Source organism: Hyperolius riggenbachi, chromosome 9 (assembly GCF_040937935.1).
Source record: "Hyperolius riggenbachi isolate aHypRig1 chromosome 9, aHypRig1.pri, whole genome shotgun sequence".
Lineage (NCBI taxonomy): Eukaryota > Metazoa > Chordata > Amphibia > Anura > Hyperoliidae > Hyperolius > Hyperolius riggenbachi.
In genome coordinates this window covers 284,863,697-284,881,495 of record NC_090654.1, presented here as the reverse complement: position 1 = coordinate 284,881,495, position 17,799 = coordinate 284,863,697, and the positions used below count along the sequence as shown (strand labels likewise).

Here is a 17,799-nt window from a genome sequence, read left to right as displayed (position 1 = left end):
AGTCTGTCTGGAAAGTCTGGCAGCTTTTTGTTAAAGTTCTGGTGGCTCCCCCAGAGCAGCAGTACGCCGCGGGCAACGTGGCCATGATTGACAGCAGCACTTCACGCAGGCGCAGTAAGTCCGACTTCGGGGTCGGCCTCTGCACCGTGCGGGGAGCCCGGGATGGCGGTGGAGAGCAGAGTGGTCTACGTGGGACAATCGACTACAAGGGGCTGGAGAACGCCCCAGGTGAGTAAATCTTTTTTTTTCATTTTGTCTGATGACTCCTTTAAAAGCGCGTAAACACGCCATACCGCCGTAAACAACGGTTCCGTCAGACCCTCCTGCTGGGTCAATGTTCAGCCGACAGTAGCACGTGAGTGGATCGTTCAGAAACATCTTTATAAGTCTGCCGTCAGCGCATACCCACATGCTACTGTCGGCTGAAAGTCAGCCCAGCGGGAGGGTCTGACGGAAACCGTCGTTTTGCGGCGGTATGGCGTGTGTATGCGCCTTAAAGGACATCCGAGGTGACGTGACATGATGAGAAAGACATGCACACAAATAACTATACTGGGTTACTTTTTTTCTTTCTCTGCCTGAAAGAGTTAAAAATCAGGTATGCAGGTGACAGTTTCTGTCTGGGTTGGGACTAGCTTCTTAAGAATGGTCCAAGCTACCGGTATTAAAAAAAAAAGACTCACTTACCTGTGGCTTCCTCCAGCCCGTGGCAGTCGTCCTGTGCCCTGCACCTGCGCAGTACCGTCCTGATGACGTCAGAGAGACCACGTGACCTGCGCGGTGGAGCGCAGAAGAAGCCGACCGGGAACCCGACCTGGTGAGGTTGGCTGCTCCAGCGGTGAAGACCGGAAGCCACCGGAGCTGCAGCGAGGGCACAGGACGGCTGCCACAGGCTGGAGGAAGCCCCAGGTAAGTGGATCATTTTTTTTTTTTTTTTCACTAGCTGGGATGTTTCCTTTAACCCTTACTAATAAGGAATTACAGCCATAAAGCACTTTCCTGGCAGTAAATGGCTTTTGAGAGTAGGAAAGAGATTAAAAAAAAAAAGGCCAATAGTTCACAGATTTTACCTCTGGCATACTTCAATGAATGTGTTATTGAGAAAGGGCCATGAAACAGTAAACACTATAAAATAAAACTGTGGGATAGCTACAAAAGTCATTTCTAGAAGGAGGAGGATAGATGCTTGTTTAGGTCCAGCAGCAGCGAGGCGTCTCCCGTTGCCAGGGGCAACAAGCACATGGCTCCGACTCTTTCTAGTGTTTTCTACACTGACTACTCCTCTCCCCGCCCCCAGAACAGCCCGCTAGCAGGATTGCAATGGGGGAGGGCGGGGCCTGCCGCGCGCCCCCAAGTGAGGGAGCTCTGCCATTAGCCGAGGGGGCGGTGCCGAATGACGCGCCGTACCTCCCGCCATGCGGCAAAGCCCGTCTCGAGCCCCGCTGAAGCTTCCAGACGGTTCTGGAAGGTTTCGTGGGCGGGGCTGGTGAGAGGAGGCGGCGGGATATATATAGTCGGACGCGCGCGTCGCTGAGGCAGTAGAGATGGGAAGTTCGGATCTTTTCAATGATCCGGATGATTCGAATCGGATCATTGAAAAGATCCGGATCTTTGATCCGAATCTCGGATCATTTTACTACCGAAGCATTCGGGGTGAGATGACTAGCAGGACAGGTCTTTCCCTGCTGTGGACAGTAGAAGGGGAGGGAGTGGACACACAGAGAGAAGGGGAGAAGATGGACAGAGGGCAGGGAGTGGACAGAGAAGGGAGGAGGGACGAGCAGAGAGCAGAAATGTTTGCTTGCACACAATACCCACATGCTGCAATCATATGCTTTACATGTATTTCACCTATATGCTCATCTGTGTACTTTCCATGCAAACGTCACACAGTGAAGGAAAGCATTCCCAGAAGATAAGTGCAGCTGTTTAGTGCCGAGTGGAGGAGGATCATTTTGCCCTGCAATCACAGTGTCTGCAAAGTTACTGAGCTGTGCTGAGCTGAGCCAAAAGCTTCCAATGTGATCACTGTGCACAACTACGGAACAGGCAGCCTATAATGAGAAGCACGTTTCAGCCAGTATGTGCTCTACACATATCTGGCAGTGGCACCCATGTCCCCTCTCTCTTATCTACCTGCTGTCCCTGCAAGGCTGCCTCCCATACAACAGAGCGATCCATCTCACCTCTGCTTCCAGGACCCCGCTGCCCGCTGAGAGGGGGCGTGTCGCTCCTGGCCCCGCCCCTTTTGCGATCCGAATCGTTCATTTTGATGATTCGGATGATCGACTCATTAAATAGATTCGGATCAAAGATCCGAATCGTTCATGATCCGGACAACACTATGAGGCAGTGGATTGGTGTTTACCTGTCACTGAGGACCAAATAGAGCTGCGGAAGGTGAGGCGCCGGTGCCATGGCAACCAGCTGTGGGGAGGGGTTGGGTTGCCCGTAGCAACCGTCACTTTGATCTTATAGGCGCTCGTGGTTGCTAAGGGTAACGGCGTAGCCTGGCTGCCCCGTGCAGTGGCTGCTGGGCCTGTAGGATCAGCTCTGTTTGCTGAGGTTGGCTTTTGTGGAACTACAAGTCCCAGCATGCTTGTCCAGCCTCTACATCATTCACAGCTAGGAGGGAGGTGTGTCCTGATGGTTTCAGAGCGGCTGCTGGGACTTGTGGTCCATCTGCCCTCCTCTTGTGTGGAGAGGGGCCATTAGAAATATGGGTGGTTGCTCTGGGCAGAAATAGAGTAAGTTACTTGGGGTGGCTGAAATGTGGCAGTTATTTGGGTCAGCTATTCTGTGCAGAAATAGGGCAGTTCTCCGGGGTTTAAGTGGGGCAGTTGTTCTGGGCAGTTACTTCAGGCAGAAATGGGGTCAGTTGCTATGGGTAGTTATGAGGCAGTTACTTGGGGCAGAGATGGGGTGGTTGTTTTGGGCAGTTACTCAGAGTAGAAGTGGGGTAGTTGTTCTGGGCAGTTACTTGGGGCAGAGATGGGGTGGTTATTTTGGGCAGTTACTCAGAGTAGAAGTGGGGTAGTTGTTCTGGGCAGTTACTTGGGGCAGAGATGGAGTGGTTGTTCAGGGCAGAAATGGGGCAGTTGTTATGTGCATAAATGAGGCAGTTACTCAGGGCAGAAATGGGGTATTTGCTCTGGGTAGTAAAGGGGCAGTTACTTGGGGCAGAGATGGAGTGGTTGTTCAGGGCAGAAATGGGGCAGTTGTTATGTGCATAAATGAGGCAGTTACTCAGGGCAGAAATGGGGCATTTGCTCTGGGTAGTTAATGGGGCAGATATGGAGTGGTTGCTCAGGGCAACCAGGGGGTCTTAGCCAGCCGCTGAATGATTGCTGTGGACATCTGTGCTGCTTCTCTTGTCTGCACATCTGTAGAGTAATCAGTTGTGTGTGTTTGTATATTTTCTAGTGGTTCTGGGACTTGTAGTCTATCAGTGGCTTTTGTATGTCTGAACTGGAAGTGATAGTGGATGATGGGTGACTAGGAGGTGGTGCTGGGACTTGTAGTCCATCAGGAGCTTGTTTGTGTCTGCCCTGAAAGTAAGTGATTGAGGGAATGATGGGTGTCTAGGAGGTAATGCTGGGACTTGTAGTTCATCAGGGGCGTGTATGTCTGAGCTGGAAGTGATTAGAGTGCATGATGCATGTCTAGGAGGTAATGCTGGGACTTGTAGTTATTCAGGGGCTTGTATGTCTGAGCTGGAAGTGATTAGAATGCATGTCTAGGAGGTAATGCTGGGACTTGTAGTTATTTAGTGCCTCTGGGTTCCTTGCCTTGTAGGCTTTGCAATCTCTGCGGGATGCTCAGCGTTATGAGCTCCTGGCACTGGTTAGGTAAAATAGGTTGTCATTGTTAGCATTTAATGGTGATGGCACTGTCTTCATTGCTGTATAGATATGAATGTGAAATATGTCTGTGTTGTAATGCTGATGGTACTGTCATTGCTGTATAGATATGATGCTTGCCATTTCTCGGTTTGTGTTGAGTGATGACCTATATATGTAATTATCTTAAGCAGAGTTGAGCCTTTACTGAGTGTCACTAGTTAGCATGATAAAGGTGAATCTGGTTGATATGCTAGTGGCCGTTGCTGCAGGATTATTGTCTCTCATGGTTGTTTTTTTCCTCTTTAAATTGTCTGCATGGTTTTTGCTTTTTATACTGCTAATCATACCCCAGTAAGAAAGGCTTATCATTCCTAATACTCACCATGCAATTTTTCTATCAGATTGCCGGTTGAATCAGTTATTTCAGTAAGGTTTAATCTGATTTTCGATTGTTTGTTTTTCTGGACACTTCTATACAAAATCTAGGAAATCTGATCAGACCTGTCAGAAATAATTGCTTCAACTGTCAAGTTACTAGGCACAAAAAGCAGTGAGCCCTTCCTATATATGAACATTCTTTGGAGTGTTAATATGGTGTACTTTACATGGCAAATGAAAGATGACTTGTATAATAGTCTCCATGTGCTGCACCCCCTCCAAATAGTTGAAAAGTAGCTGGCATTGCGGTATACTCGCTGTAAAAGCGGGTCATTTCTTGTGACAATGTCCTGAATGAGATCTTGCCTGGTGAAGTGTGTTTCGTGGCAGCACAGGTCCTTGAATGAGTGTGTACTGACTTTCTATCCTTGTCAGTAAGTATAACATCTATACTGGCTCTTGGTACGGTGACACCTGTGCTTTCAGCTTATTTCTGGCAGTCGCTGCATCCTGTGCTATGAAAGTTAGACTAGCTGAAATGGGTTTCTATGACTATTAACTGCTGGGTCATCTAGCTCTGCTTAGTGTGTAAGAGTGTGGAGCATAGCTTTGCTGTAAAGAACAAGGCCACATACATTTAGGCAGTATAAAGATTACAGCTTTCTTCATATTTTTGAATGGGGGTTGTGCTGCTTGCCTGTCGCTGTCATGCTGGATATAGTAAATATGGGCTGTGCGTTAAAAGTTGGTAGTTATGTAGTCTGTGGATAGAAGTTTGGCTGCCCTTACGCTTTCGTTTCCTATAAAAGGTGTATTGTAGTTTTGTTTTACAAAGTCAGTGAATTCAGAGAACTTTTTTTTTTTTTTCATCTAGAACCTTCCTGGTTAATCTGCATTAACTCCTACATCACTAGAGGGAAGGGATGCTCCCGAATGGTAACTTCTAGAATCATGCAGCTCCGCAATCTTACCAGCAGGTGGTGCTATTACTTCATGCATCTGCTTGCTTCTAGAAAGTGAAGGGATTGTGCTGGAAGCTTCATTTCCTTGTGAAGGGGATTACTTGTAGAAGAAATCTCTTATTTACGCTGGGCATAGATAGTGCTGCTTAGTTTTTGCTTTTTCTTACCTTTACAGATGCCTGAAGACGAAGCCTGCACGGCTACACAGGAACAGCAAATGGAGGAAGATGTGGAGACCTTCGCATTCCAAGCTGAGATCGCTCAGCTGATGTCACTGATCATTAACACCTTCTATTCCAACAAGGAGATCTTCCTGCGAGAGCTGATCTCTAACTCCTCAGATGTAAGTACAGCACTAAGTATTATTCCAGGCTCTTTACTGCCAGTTGTTCCTAATTGTGGTGAGTAACCGGTTATTGTCTCTCCAGGCTCTGGATAAGATCAGATATGAGAGTCTCACTGACCCCTGCAAGCTGGATTCTGGGAAAGAGCTGAAGATCGAGTTGATCCCCAACAAACACGAGCGCACCCTGATCCTCATCGACACCGGAATCGGCATGACCAAAGCTGATCTGATCAACAACCTGGGCACCATCGCCAAATCTGGCACCAAGGCTTTCATGGAGGCTCTGCAGGCCGGAGCGGATATATCTATGATCGGTCAGTTCGGCGTGGGCTTTTATTCCGCCTACCTTGTTGCCGAGAAAGTGACGGTGATCACTAAACACAACGATGACGAGCAGTACGCCTGGGAGTCCTCAGCCGGGGGGTCCTTCACTGTCCGAGTGGATAACAGTAAGTACAGTATGCTAGGGATTGAGTACATAACACAACCCCCAAATGGCTCTTGTTTTATTTCTTAATTACAGAAGTTCAACTAAGGGTTCAATTCTTTTCCAGGTGAGCCTCTGGGTCGTGGTACAAAAGTGATCCTGCATCTTAAAGAGGACCAGTTAGAGTATTTGGAGGAGAGGAGGATTAAGGAGATCGTGAAGAAACATTCCCAGTTCATCGGCTATCCCATCACCCTCTTTGTGGAGAAAGAACGGGACAAGGAGGTCAGCGATGACGAAGCTGAGGAAGAGAAGGAAGAAAAGAAAGAGGAGGAAGAGAAGAGCGAAGAAAAGCCAGAAATAGAGGACGTGGGCTCTGACGAGGAGGAAGACAAGAAGGATGCCGACAAGAAGAAGAAAAAGAAGATTAAGGAGAAGTACATTGACCAAGAAGAGCTGAACAAGACCAAACCCATCTGGACACGCAACCCCGATGATATCACAAATGAGGAGTATGGAGAGTTCTACAAGAGCCTCACCAATGACTGGGAGGACCACCTGGCTGTCAAGGTAATTTTGCAGCACGGTGTTCTGTTCTTTCAGGTCTACGTAAGTTTGAAATCGTGCCCTTGACTGATCTAGGTATGTGAAATGGTGGTGCCCATTTACAGAAGGAAGCATGGCTCTAAATGTAGAACTGACCAAGCTGTTGTATCACCCTTTTTAGATATCCCACAGTTATCATTTTTAAATCTCTTTTTTTCCCCTCTGCTTAATGACACATAAATTGAAAGTTTTACCAGAGCTAAAATCTATGAACTATTTACTATTTTATCTCTTCCCTACTCTTGGAAGCCATTTTCTGCCACGCAAGTGTCTTATGGCTGTAATTCCACATCAGTGAGGGTTATGCTATAGTCCAAACTGGACAGAAACTGTCACTTGCATACCTGATGTTTATCTCTTTCAGGCAGAGAAAGGGGAAGTTGGGCTGAGGAGTTGGATGATTTTTGTACCGACTCCACAGGAGTACATTTGAAATCGGCGCCGGTAGACTTGGGCGCAGGATACAGCGGTATATGGCTGATCCTGCTTCTGCACAAGTCCGGGCCGATTTAATTACTATTCCCCCTCCAGGCCGACATGGATAGTGGGGAATGAAATAATTCGGCTTCCAGCGATTGCTGGAGGCCGAATTATTATGTTTTTAAGCAACCTCGGCTCCGTCTTCTGACGGCTCCGACGTTACTCACTGAGCGCTTCAATAGGAATGATTCCTATTGAAGTCTATGGATGCGCCGGCTGCGCCCAAATCTAGCAGCGCTGAAAAGCACTGCTCCGACTCCACAGCCCTGGTCACCTTGTGTATTCTTTAACTCCATAAAGCTTTTCACTCCCAGAGCCAGTTATACAGGTTTCTAGACCACCGTTGGCCACAATATAGATTTGTAACAGCTACCCCTCATTGAAATTTATAACACTTAGACCAGAATATTTATGTAAAAATATAATCCTGTAGTTTTATATACATAGAGCAGGGTACAATCGGCATTCAAAAAAAAAAAAAAAGCTAAGTATATTCATCAAAGTACATAAACAATATAGAACTAGCACCAGCCCCTCCTTTTCTGGATTCGGCAGCCCCCACCGACTCTAATTTTCCCCATTTTTGTGTTGTACAAAGTACTTTCTCTTCCTTCTGTTTAAATGGTAATCAAGAAACCTATCTGGAAAAAATCCTATTAAATCTCTTTAAGGGCTCTGCCTCTGACACAGGAGACCTGGGTTCAAATCTCGGCTCAGCCTGTTCAGTAAGCCAGCACCTATTTCAGTAAGGAGTTTCTTGAGCAAGTTTCCTTAACACTGCTACTGCCTACTGAGTGCGCTCTAGTGGCTGCCTCGCAAGCGCTTTGAGTCCGACAGGAGAAAGGCGCTATACAAATACTGCAATTATTATTAATATTAATGCAAAAAGTATTTGGTACACATTTTAAAAGGGATTGATGCATGTCTTTCTATAGGAACCAAATAATAAGTAGGCTACCTGATCCGTGGGGCTGAGCAGATCAGGTAGCAGCAAACATCGCTGTTCCTGTTGGCCACAATGGCCCCCTTTCACTTTCAGTGACCTCTGTGTGTCTCTCATAGCGTGCAGGGAGGTGGGGGAGCGGCAGGGGGCGCGGCCAGGGGAGAGAGCTGCCCAATCTCAGCTCTGGAAACCCTGCAGGTAAGCCCCTGGCAGGCATTTTAAACTGGGTGGCAGAGAGCGGCGGTTGTGGGGACACAGGCATGTCATCAGACAGAGAACATGCCTCTGTGTGCCCTCTGGCTCACCTTGGGTTCACTTTAAAGTCATGAATAGTGTGGTGAGCTTTTTTTTCAGGTGACAATGCCACCTTGTTTCAGGTCAACAAGTCTTCATCAGGCCCACCGGTCATCAATCACATCTGACCAAACAGTGCGTAGTATTTGTTATAATCAGAAAATGCAAAATTCAAATGAACAGATCCATGAATACTGGATAAGAGACCCCAACAAATAAAGGATAACCAAAGAGGACCAGTTCAACTGTTTGTTAGGATTTTAAACAGATATCCTTTGGTTATACAGGAGCTTTTGAACTGTGAAACAAAACTACTAAGGGCCTGTCGCCACTCATCAGATTTTCTGTGCATTTTCTACACCGGAAAACTGAGAACTAATGTTAATCGATGGGCTAGTTCACTCCTGAATGCTTTTTCTTCAGTGTCTTTGTTCTGAAAGTCTGTTCTAGTCTGCAAGAGGGGTGTCAGTGAGATTTCATAATCCAGCTGGAAACGCTAAGGGGAGGGCCCTGCCAGAGGCTCATGAAGAAGTGGCGAGTGGAGACGGGCTCTTAGGATATCATAGTTCCACCCAATTTTATTTTATTTTTTTTCCCATTCACGGCGTTGTCAGTGCAGGAGGCAGACGCACAACATCAGGTAGTGCATAGACTGCACTGCCTGATGTTCACAGTGCATGCGTTCTGTACCAGTGCGGTCCGCGAACGCATGCTGCACTTTTTTTTTTTTTTTTTATTTATCCCCCTCGAAACGCGCGGCTGCAGTGAATGGGTATCTGCAACGCATGCAAACACAGATGGCGTGCGTTCGTACACGTTGCGCTCTGATCGCACGGCCATCTGCGTTTGGTAATATGAACGGGGCCTAGAGGCTGGTGCACACCAAGAGTGCGTCAGAGCGCTTCTTAAAAAACGATTGCCTAATGCATTTGAATGGGATGGAGCAGTGTTTCTCAACATTTCATGGGTATGTACCTCTTTTGAAAGCCTGTGCTGGCCAAGTACCCCCTGATATAGTAAGAACTATCTCAAGTACCCCTTGATACAAATACACTGAATAGTAGTACTTGATAATTGTTTCTAAACCGTTTCCAAGCATTTGCTATTGTTTTTAATTAGCTGAAATACTAAATTGGCTGTTTAAATAGGATTTGTTGTTTTCTGAAACTATACATTTATTAAACTTAATTAAATACATCAAGCCCAAGTACCCCCTGGACCCATTAGAAGTACCCCCTGGGGTACGCGTACCGCATGTTGAGAACCTAGGGGATGGAGCACACCAGAGCAATTAGGGTTTTTTTTTTTCTTGCAAACGTGGGTCCTGCAGCATTTTTGCTGATTTCTGAGGCGATTCAGCCTCAATGTTAAGTATAAGAAAGTGGAATATTGCTCTGAAAAGTGCTAGAACAGAGCACATTTTTTTCCAAGTGTTTTTGTTACAGAAGCTGTTCAGTTACAGCTCTACTGTAATAAAAGCTACACCAAAACGCTCCAAAAATTGCAAGGCATGATTAGAAAATCGCTAGGCACATGCCTAGAAAAAGCACTTGGGGTTTGCGATTACGCTAGCGCTTTTTGGGGTGCACTGGCCCTAAAATTTCAGCTGGAATGTAGATAGCTTGGCTGACATATGAATGACTTGCCACTAGGCTGCGCTGTTTTGACCATTGCCCTGTTTATTGCAGCACTTCTCTGTGGAGGGACAGCTGGAGTTCAGAGCCTTGCTGTTTGTGCCCAGGAGAGCACCTTTCGACTTGTTTGAGAACAGGAAGAAGAAGAATAACATCAAGCTGTACGTGCGCAGAGTGTTCATCATGGACAACTGCGAGGAGCTGATCCCCGAGTATCTCAGTAAGTATAGTGTCCCCCTCTCCATACAAAGCTCTGTCCCATTGCCTCTGACCTGAGGCTCAACAAGTCTTTCTCTTGGTCTGCAGACTTCATCCGAGGAGTGGTGGACTCTGAGGATCTCCCACTGAATATCTCCAGAGAAATGCTCCAACAGAGTAAAATCCTGAAAGTTATCCGAAAGAACCTGGTAAAGAAATGCCTGGAGCTCTTTGCAGAATTGGCTGAGGACAAGGAGAACTACAAGAAGTTCTACGAACAGTTCTCAAAGAACATTAAGGTTGGTGGGGAGGGTTGACTTTGTTTCTAGCTGCGGCTGGACCTGAGCTCTGTCCCTAACGCCATGAATGTTTCTGTTGGATCACGGTGCTAAAGATCACTGTAGTAACAAGCTGTTCTGGTTCTGCCTTCTAGCTCGGAATTCACGAAGATTCACAGAACCGGAACAGACTGTCGGAGCTCCTGCGATACTACACGTCTGCCTCTGGAGATGAGATGGTGTCACTCAAAGACTATTGTACTAGAATGAAGGACAACCAGAAACACATCTACTACATCACAGGTGTGTACCGTGACACACGGTCCTTCAGCTAGCTTCCCTTCTCCACTATCTTTGTATCGCAACCAACCACAGGCGGTCCTAAATCCTACATTGTTTATGGCAAAACCATAAGGGAAAGGTAAACCCGAGGAGGCTCAGCATTGGATTATAACTACAGCAAAGTCCCCCTAGGGACACCGGAAGTCTTAGTTAACTTTAAGCCTGAGGGGATAACTGGGACTGTGTTCTGGCTATAAAATACTCGCCAAGCCTCCAGCACAATCTCCTAACCTTCCTATGGTTCCTGGTGAGTCAGGTGACAGTGACACGCTGGGATCCGAACACTGAGGATGCTTTTCAGGAGAGCCTGGGTGAATTCAGCTTTTTGAATCGCTCATTTGCATACCTATCTCTGTGAAGCAGACACACTGCAGATTTATTGCTGGATTTCTATCTGCTGTAACAAAAAAAATTCTTAAAGCTAATGGGAACCCGATTTAAAGCTAATGTAACATGGGGTTACATTAGCTTTAAAAGGGAATCTGAAGATAAACTTATGATATACAAATCATTATGTGGTACAGCTAAGAAATAGAACATAGCAGCGCCGATAAGAGTCTCATACTGTTTCCAGTACAGGAAGAGTTAAAGGAATACTATCGATACCCAAGTGTTCTAAAATGACAGTGTACAAATAATGTCTAAGTAGTTGTGTAAACATTTTCCTACTTTTCATGTTAAATATCAGAGGCAAAAGCTGTAATTTATTGAGGGTAGGATTTAGCTATATTGGGACAAATCAATTGCAGAAGGGGTGTCTGCTTCAATGCACAGCCAGAGTTGCATATCAGACTACAGAAAGCAAATATCAAACTCTGAAAGCAAAAACAGTATGAAAAAGCTGTGACAATTAGTTACATTTCCTCTGCTCTCTTCAGACACGTCAGTCAGACTCACAGGACACCGGATCTGCAGCTGTTGGGAGCTCTCTTCTCTGTCACACACAGAGCTACAGAGTTAACTGATCAAGTGTGAGAGGAATTTCCCCCCCCCCCCCCCCCTCCTCATGGCTCAGTCAGTCAGTTTTGTCAGTAAAGTTTAAATGTATTTTGATAACAGTAAACAAAGAAGTTGCTACTAAAATGTATACACCAGTACTTAGCAGCACTTCCCAAACAATTCCTGTGTCAATTGAAAAAAATATGTGAATCGATAGTATTCCTTTAATAAATTCAGTTATCTATTCAAAAGAGCTTCTCTGAGCTCTTTGGTTCAACTTGGGTCGCTGTTTTCTGGAGCACTTATATATCAAGAACAGATTTGAATAAGATTTTTAATGCAGGGAAGTTAGTCATTAGCTCTGCTTGTTTTTGTTTTTTTTTTTATTTTTTTTTTAAAATAGTGCGTGGCTTGTAATTGCAAATATGACGGAATTTTAAAGGTTATCATGCTGTTGCTTATCTTTTAGGGTAGAGAGGAAGTTCTGAGTTCAGGTCCACTTGAATGTACCCATGTTTGTCAGTTCAGTAACTTCAGACAACACATGGAGCAGTACTGATGCTGGGAAATACACTGGTCGACTCTGCGCGCCCCGTTGTTTTGCCACTCTATTCTTTTTCTTCCCTTGACAAATCGAGCAGCAAAACGATCCAACGGTGATCGGACATGTCGTAAATGATCCATCTAATTGACCTGTGTATTCTCTGCATCAGTCAGGTCTAATGTACATATTGGTGTTGCAAGCTTCTCCAGTGATTGGTGGAACTGACTGTCTCCTGCGTTCCAACAGGTGAAACCAAGGAACAGGTGGCTCATTCTGCCTTCGTGGAGAGGCTAAGGAAGCATGGCCTAGAAGTCATCTATATGACCGAGCCCATCGATGAATACTGTGTGCAGCAGCTGAAAGAGTTTGAGGGAAAGACCCTGGTCTCTGTCACTAAAGAGGGCCTGGAGCTGCCGGAGGACGAGGAGGAGAAAAAGAGGCAGGAGGAGAAGAAATCAAAGTTTGAGAACCTGTGCAAGATCATGAAAGATATCCTGGAGAAGAAAGTAGAGAAGGTGGGCATCTGTTTAATTAAGGTTTAGAGCACCTCATTTACAATGGTCCCCTTGAACTTCAAGGCATATGAACCAGGGTTGTGGAGTCGGTACTAAAATCATCTGATTCTTCAGTTTATGAAGCCACCGACTCTGACTCCAGGTACCCAAAACTGCTCTGACTCCACAGCCCTGATAGGAACTGCTTGTTTTTTTTCCCCCCTCTACTGTCAACCTTTTGTACTCCCACTTCCAGCACCCCCCCCCCCCCCCCCCTATCCAAATAAGGTTGCTGCTGACAACAGACATAGGCCTCGATTCATAAAGCATTCCCGCATTCGGAAATGCTGCGGCTCACTTTACCGACCACACAGCAAAATCTGTATTCATAAAGGCTTTTTCCGCATGAAAAGCCGACATTCGCGAGCAGAGTGATGAATCACCGCCTTGCGTGGTGATTATCATAGCAAAAGTAACAAGTAGTCAATTCATAAAGATTAGAGGTAGCGGTATGCGGACGGGTATTACCGCTACCTCTGATGTGGGGAGAAGCGTGCGGAATACAGTGCAGTGAATGGGACAGACCTCCCAAGCAGCTGCAGAGAGAGCACCGCACGGAGGGATTCCGCCTGCTTCCCCTGTTTCCGCATGTCTCCCGACAGCCTAACGCCTGCCTACAGCGGAATATCTCCGCACGCCTGTCACAAGTAGCCACATTTTTATGAATTACCACCCTGAAGGCGGAAATACCGACAGCGGTGTTTCCCCGCTCAACGTTACCTTCCCGACAGCACTTTTATGAATCGAGGCCATTGTATCCTGCGGACACTCCTGTGCTTGTTTTTATCTTCTTATTTCTACTCTGAGAATTGTTTGTGTCAAACCCAGTTGCAGGCATGACCCAGTCGTGCTTTGTGATTTAAAAAAAAAAACAAAATCTGATTTCCATCTAACATTGTCTTTCCATTGCAGGTTGTAGTGTCCAACAGACTAGTCACATCTCCTTGCTGCATAGTAACCAGTACATACGGCTGGACGGCCAACATGGAAAGGATAATGAAGGCCCAAGCCCTGCGGGACAACTCCACCATGGGCTACATGGCAGCCAAGAAGCACCTGGAGATCAACCCCGACCATTCCATCATCGAAACACTGAGGCAGAAGGCAGATGCAGATAAAAACGATAAATCTGTGAAGGACCTGGTGATCCTTCTGTATGAAACAGCCCTCCTATCTTCAGGGTTCAGCCTGGAGGACCCACAGACTCACGCCAACCGCATCTACAGAATGATCAAGCTTGGTTTAGGTGAGCTTGGCAGAACCACTGTAGAGTGCCGCATGGAATTCTAAAATCTGTCAGTAGCGACAAAGGGCTCAGTCACTGTGTACGGCATTGTCCAGTATATGGGGACACCAGATGACTTCTAGACAGCCATGTCTGATGTTCCTACTACTGTCTTGTGGAGCGATGATGATGCTGCATGCACTACCCCGTTCGGTATTAAATGTGGTCAGCAGCACTGGAGTTGGCTGTGTGGCACATGGCATGTCCCTAGTGTGATCCAGGTCACTGCCAGCCTTTCTAGCTGGGGCAGTAAACAGGATTGCCTAGAGACGATGCTGTGTTGTGAGGAAATCTCCGTATTTTCTGGACTATAAGAGGCACCTAGGTTTAGAGGGCTAAAAAAGGAGAGAAAAATCTACTAAACCTGGTATGTCCATGGTACAGGAGCGTCTTCTTCCTCCCCCCCCCCCCCCCCCCCCCCCCTTGTGCGTGGGGGGGGGGAGGACTAAGCATGTGGATAATACAGGGAGTGCCCGACATCATGGCGGTTCATATTGGTGGGTATTAAGTCGGGGACTCCCTGTATTTGGCATATTGGATGCCAGGCTGAAAAGGTGCATCTTGTACCCCAGAAAATGTTCAGATATCCTGAAAGGTTACCACTAGTGAGAATCTCTTGTATACCTGCAATTGCTGTCATCTCCTCTGGGGGGGGTGGCGGAGGACGCTGGGGGACCTCGCTGTTTACGGTGAGGTGGAAGAAGCCCCAGGTAAGTGTAATCTTATCTTTTTTTTTTTTTTTTTTTTTTTTTCCCCCTGTCAATGACCCATTCATTGAAGTATGCCAGAGCTAAAAATCTATGAACTATTCACCCTTTTTATCTCTTTCCTGCTCTCAGAAGCCATTTTCTGCTAGGAAAGTGTTTTATAGTTGAAATTTCTTATCAGTGAGGGTCACACTAGTCACTCCCTGTCTGAGTCAGGACTGAGTCAGCCACTTACATACCTGATATTTAACTCTTTCAGGCAGAGAAAGTGTGTGTGGGGGGGGGGGGGGGGGACAGCATAGCTATTTGTGTGCTTGGCACTGTACATACCCATGTCTATCTCATCATGTTGCCTTGGGTATCCGTTAAATTAAGATGTGAAGGACAATGGGCACTGACTGTTAAATGGTATTATACTCACCTCTGCCCTGATTCGTGATGGGCAACTGTATGTAGCAACCTGAAACCGTCCAATCTGTGCCTCTACACCCACCTCCTCATACATGCACTGCATTGTGACAGCGTAATTGTTGATGCACTGTGATTGGATCAGAGTGTGGTAAATACCTTTGGTGCACATTTGGAAACCAATGAGCTATATAATCTATCTGAAATGATGCAGATTTTATGCTGTTTGGAACTATTTGCCTTTGATCAACCCTAGTGGGCTTCTTTTTTTACTACTGGGGGAGAGCTATAACTTACTCCCCATGTGGTGCTTCCCTGCTGGCTTTCACCGCCCTCTCCTCCCCTGGTCTCCATCTTGGCTTCACACTGGCCACAGTTTCTATCTTCTGGAAATGTTGTGAGCATGTGCACAGTGATGCATGCTGGGAGATGCGACTACAGAGAATGTACTCTCCTTCACGGCCAACATGCACTGTGTGCACAACATTGCTGAGACATACAGACTGCAGCCAGTGTGAAGCCAAGAAGGTGATTGGGGGGGGTGAAAACCAGAGAGCCAGCACCCTATAGGTAAGTAATGGTACTGCCCCCTCATGGCAAGGTCGGTTTAGAACAGGGGTCTCAAACTCGCGGGCCATTTGCGGCCCTCGATACAATACTTTGTGGCCCTCGCTGGCAAAAGCTTCCTTATAGTTCGCGTCAGTGCTCCCAAGTAATCCGCCGCATCCCCGCCGCTAAACGAGGGCTGCAGAGCCCACAAATCGCCCGGGGGGCAATCCTCCGGCATTTCCTGGAAGGGGCAGAGCTTTCAGCTTCAGCTCTGCCCCTCCTGACGTCAATCGCAGCTTCTCCCCGCCCCTCTCTGTGAAGGAAGAGTGAGAGGGACGGGCAGAGGCGGCGATGCGTCGTGATTGTGAAATTCCTTATGTGGCCCAGCCTCATCCTGACTTTGCCTCCTGCGGCCCCCCAGGTAAATTGAGTTTGAGACCCCTGGTTTACAACCTCCCGTTGGGGGAGGTGGTTTTTTTTTTTTTTTTTTTTTTTTTTTTTTGGTTTTTTTTTTTTTTTTTGTTTACCCAAGGACAATTTCATGTGTGCTTTCCATTTGAATGTAATTGGAGGCCTCTGCTATAACTTGCCTTCTGTTTCTAGGTATTGATGAAGATGATGCAGCTACTGAGGACCTGAGTCCTCCTGCCACAGAGGAGATGCCACCACTAGAGGGAGATGATGACACATCTCGTATGGAAGAGGTTGATTGAATCCGTTACAGCCAGAAGCACTATAAACGTTCCCGTTCTAATCTTAACCGGTTAGGTTTTTGTATATGTGCAGCATTCCCACAGTCTGCAGTTACTGTTAAAATCTATTTATTTTTTTTGAATGTTGTATGTTTTCTTTATGTTAAAAAGTTGCACTGTTCTATTGAAATAAAAAATATTGAGATGCGAACTTAGTTTTAGTTTTGTTTTTCCATGAATCTGATCTGCACACCCGTCACACAATGAATGGGTCTATATCTGATCTGCATACACAGTGAATGGGCCTATAGCTCGCGCTTTCACAAAAGGTGTCGGTTTACTGCAGTTTTGTGTACAGAAAAAAGCGGAAAAGAGGCCTGCTGAATGCCACGGCAGGAGTTGCTAACTTGTCCTAGTCGCGCTACATGTTGTGTTTCGAAGAAGGAAGTATCGGAGAGCTGGACTGCAGCATGAAGCACAGCAGGTGGGGCTAAGCCTCATAGGGATATCACATTGCACTGATATTGCCCGTTGCAATGCAAAGGAGTTGGTGTAAGGCCCTTAGTCCGATCCACTACTCTTGCATGCCGCCCATTTGTGTACTGGATGGTCAAGATGCTAAAAGAAGCTTGATTGGTCCAATTTCATTCTGCATCATCAAAATTACACCCCCTCCCATGACCATCTGCAGTGTATGTTTAGACTTTTCGTCTTGGTAAATGTTGGGATAACACTCATAGCATTACTTAGCAAGAGCTTTTCAAGTAACAAAGAGTTTAGAAAATCGCTCCTAGTGGGTTTCTGGCCTGTCTTAGTAATGCTAAAGCTGTGACCTTGCCTCAGCCAATGCATACAGCTTTAATATATGTACTTAAAGGTAATCTGAAGCGATCAAAATTATTTAAAATAAACACATGCTGTAGCTGCAAATAAATTATTACATACTAACCTCACCGTCAGTTCCTCAGAGGCTCACATTTTCTTCTTAGGGTGGCCACTAATGGTCCAATCTTTTTCATCCAGTCTTACCAAATCTACGTAGTAGAATAGTAAACTGATGGAATATATCAATTAGATACTATAGGCAGTTCCCTTATATTAGATAGAAATGGTAAGATTAGATGAAAAGGATTGGATCATTAGTGGCCAGCATTACAATGATCTCATCCAGTTCTGACAATATTTTGTCAGAACTGAAATATACCAGTTGCTGTCAGTTATAGATCAGCAGTTAGTTACAACTGAATGTGCAAGGTAATGTCTATGCTTCCCTATGGCTCAAGTGGGTGATATTACAGTTTAACTGTGTGCTGACCAGGAAGCTGTCAAGGGGTAATGGCCATTGTCCGAGTGCAGGACGGAGAATTCCATTGATCACAGTGGACAAACAG

The 17,799-nt window shown here is 46.2% G+C and overlaps 1 protein-coding gene across 5 annotated transcripts; it reads left to right on the top strand.

Annotated features, from left to right (window-relative positions):
* Positions 1 to 2,291: 2,291 nt before the first annotated feature.
* LOC137533348 (heat shock protein HSP 90-alpha) lies at positions 2,292 to 16,619 on the top strand. Of its 5 annotated transcripts, XM_068254711.1 has the most exons (11): positions 2,319 to 2,400; positions 5,095 to 5,156; positions 5,358 to 5,525; positions 5,611 to 5,977; positions 6,083 to 6,525; positions 9,967 to 10,132; positions 10,219 to 10,409; positions 10,544 to 10,691; positions 12,460 to 12,728; positions 13,680 to 14,013; positions 16,320 to 16,619. In XM_068254711.1, the coding sequence occupies exons 2-11, from the start codon at positions 5,154 to 5,156 to the stop codon at positions 16,427 to 16,429; spliced, it is 2,199 nt and encodes a 732-aa protein (XP_068110812.1). In that variant the 5' UTR covers positions 2,319 to 2,400; positions 5,095 to 5,153; the 3' UTR covers positions 16,430 to 16,619. The 5 variants fall into 5 exon arrangements, with proteins under 5 accessions (XP_068110813.1, XP_068110812.1, XP_068110815.1 ...); XM_068254712.1 differs by lacking the exon at positions 5,095 to 5,156 and having other exon boundaries at positions 2,292 to 2,400; XM_068254714.1 differs by lacking the exons at positions 2,319 to 2,400; positions 5,095 to 5,156 and adding an exon at positions 2,615 to 2,636.
* Positions 16,620 to 17,799: the final 1,180 nt, after the last annotated feature.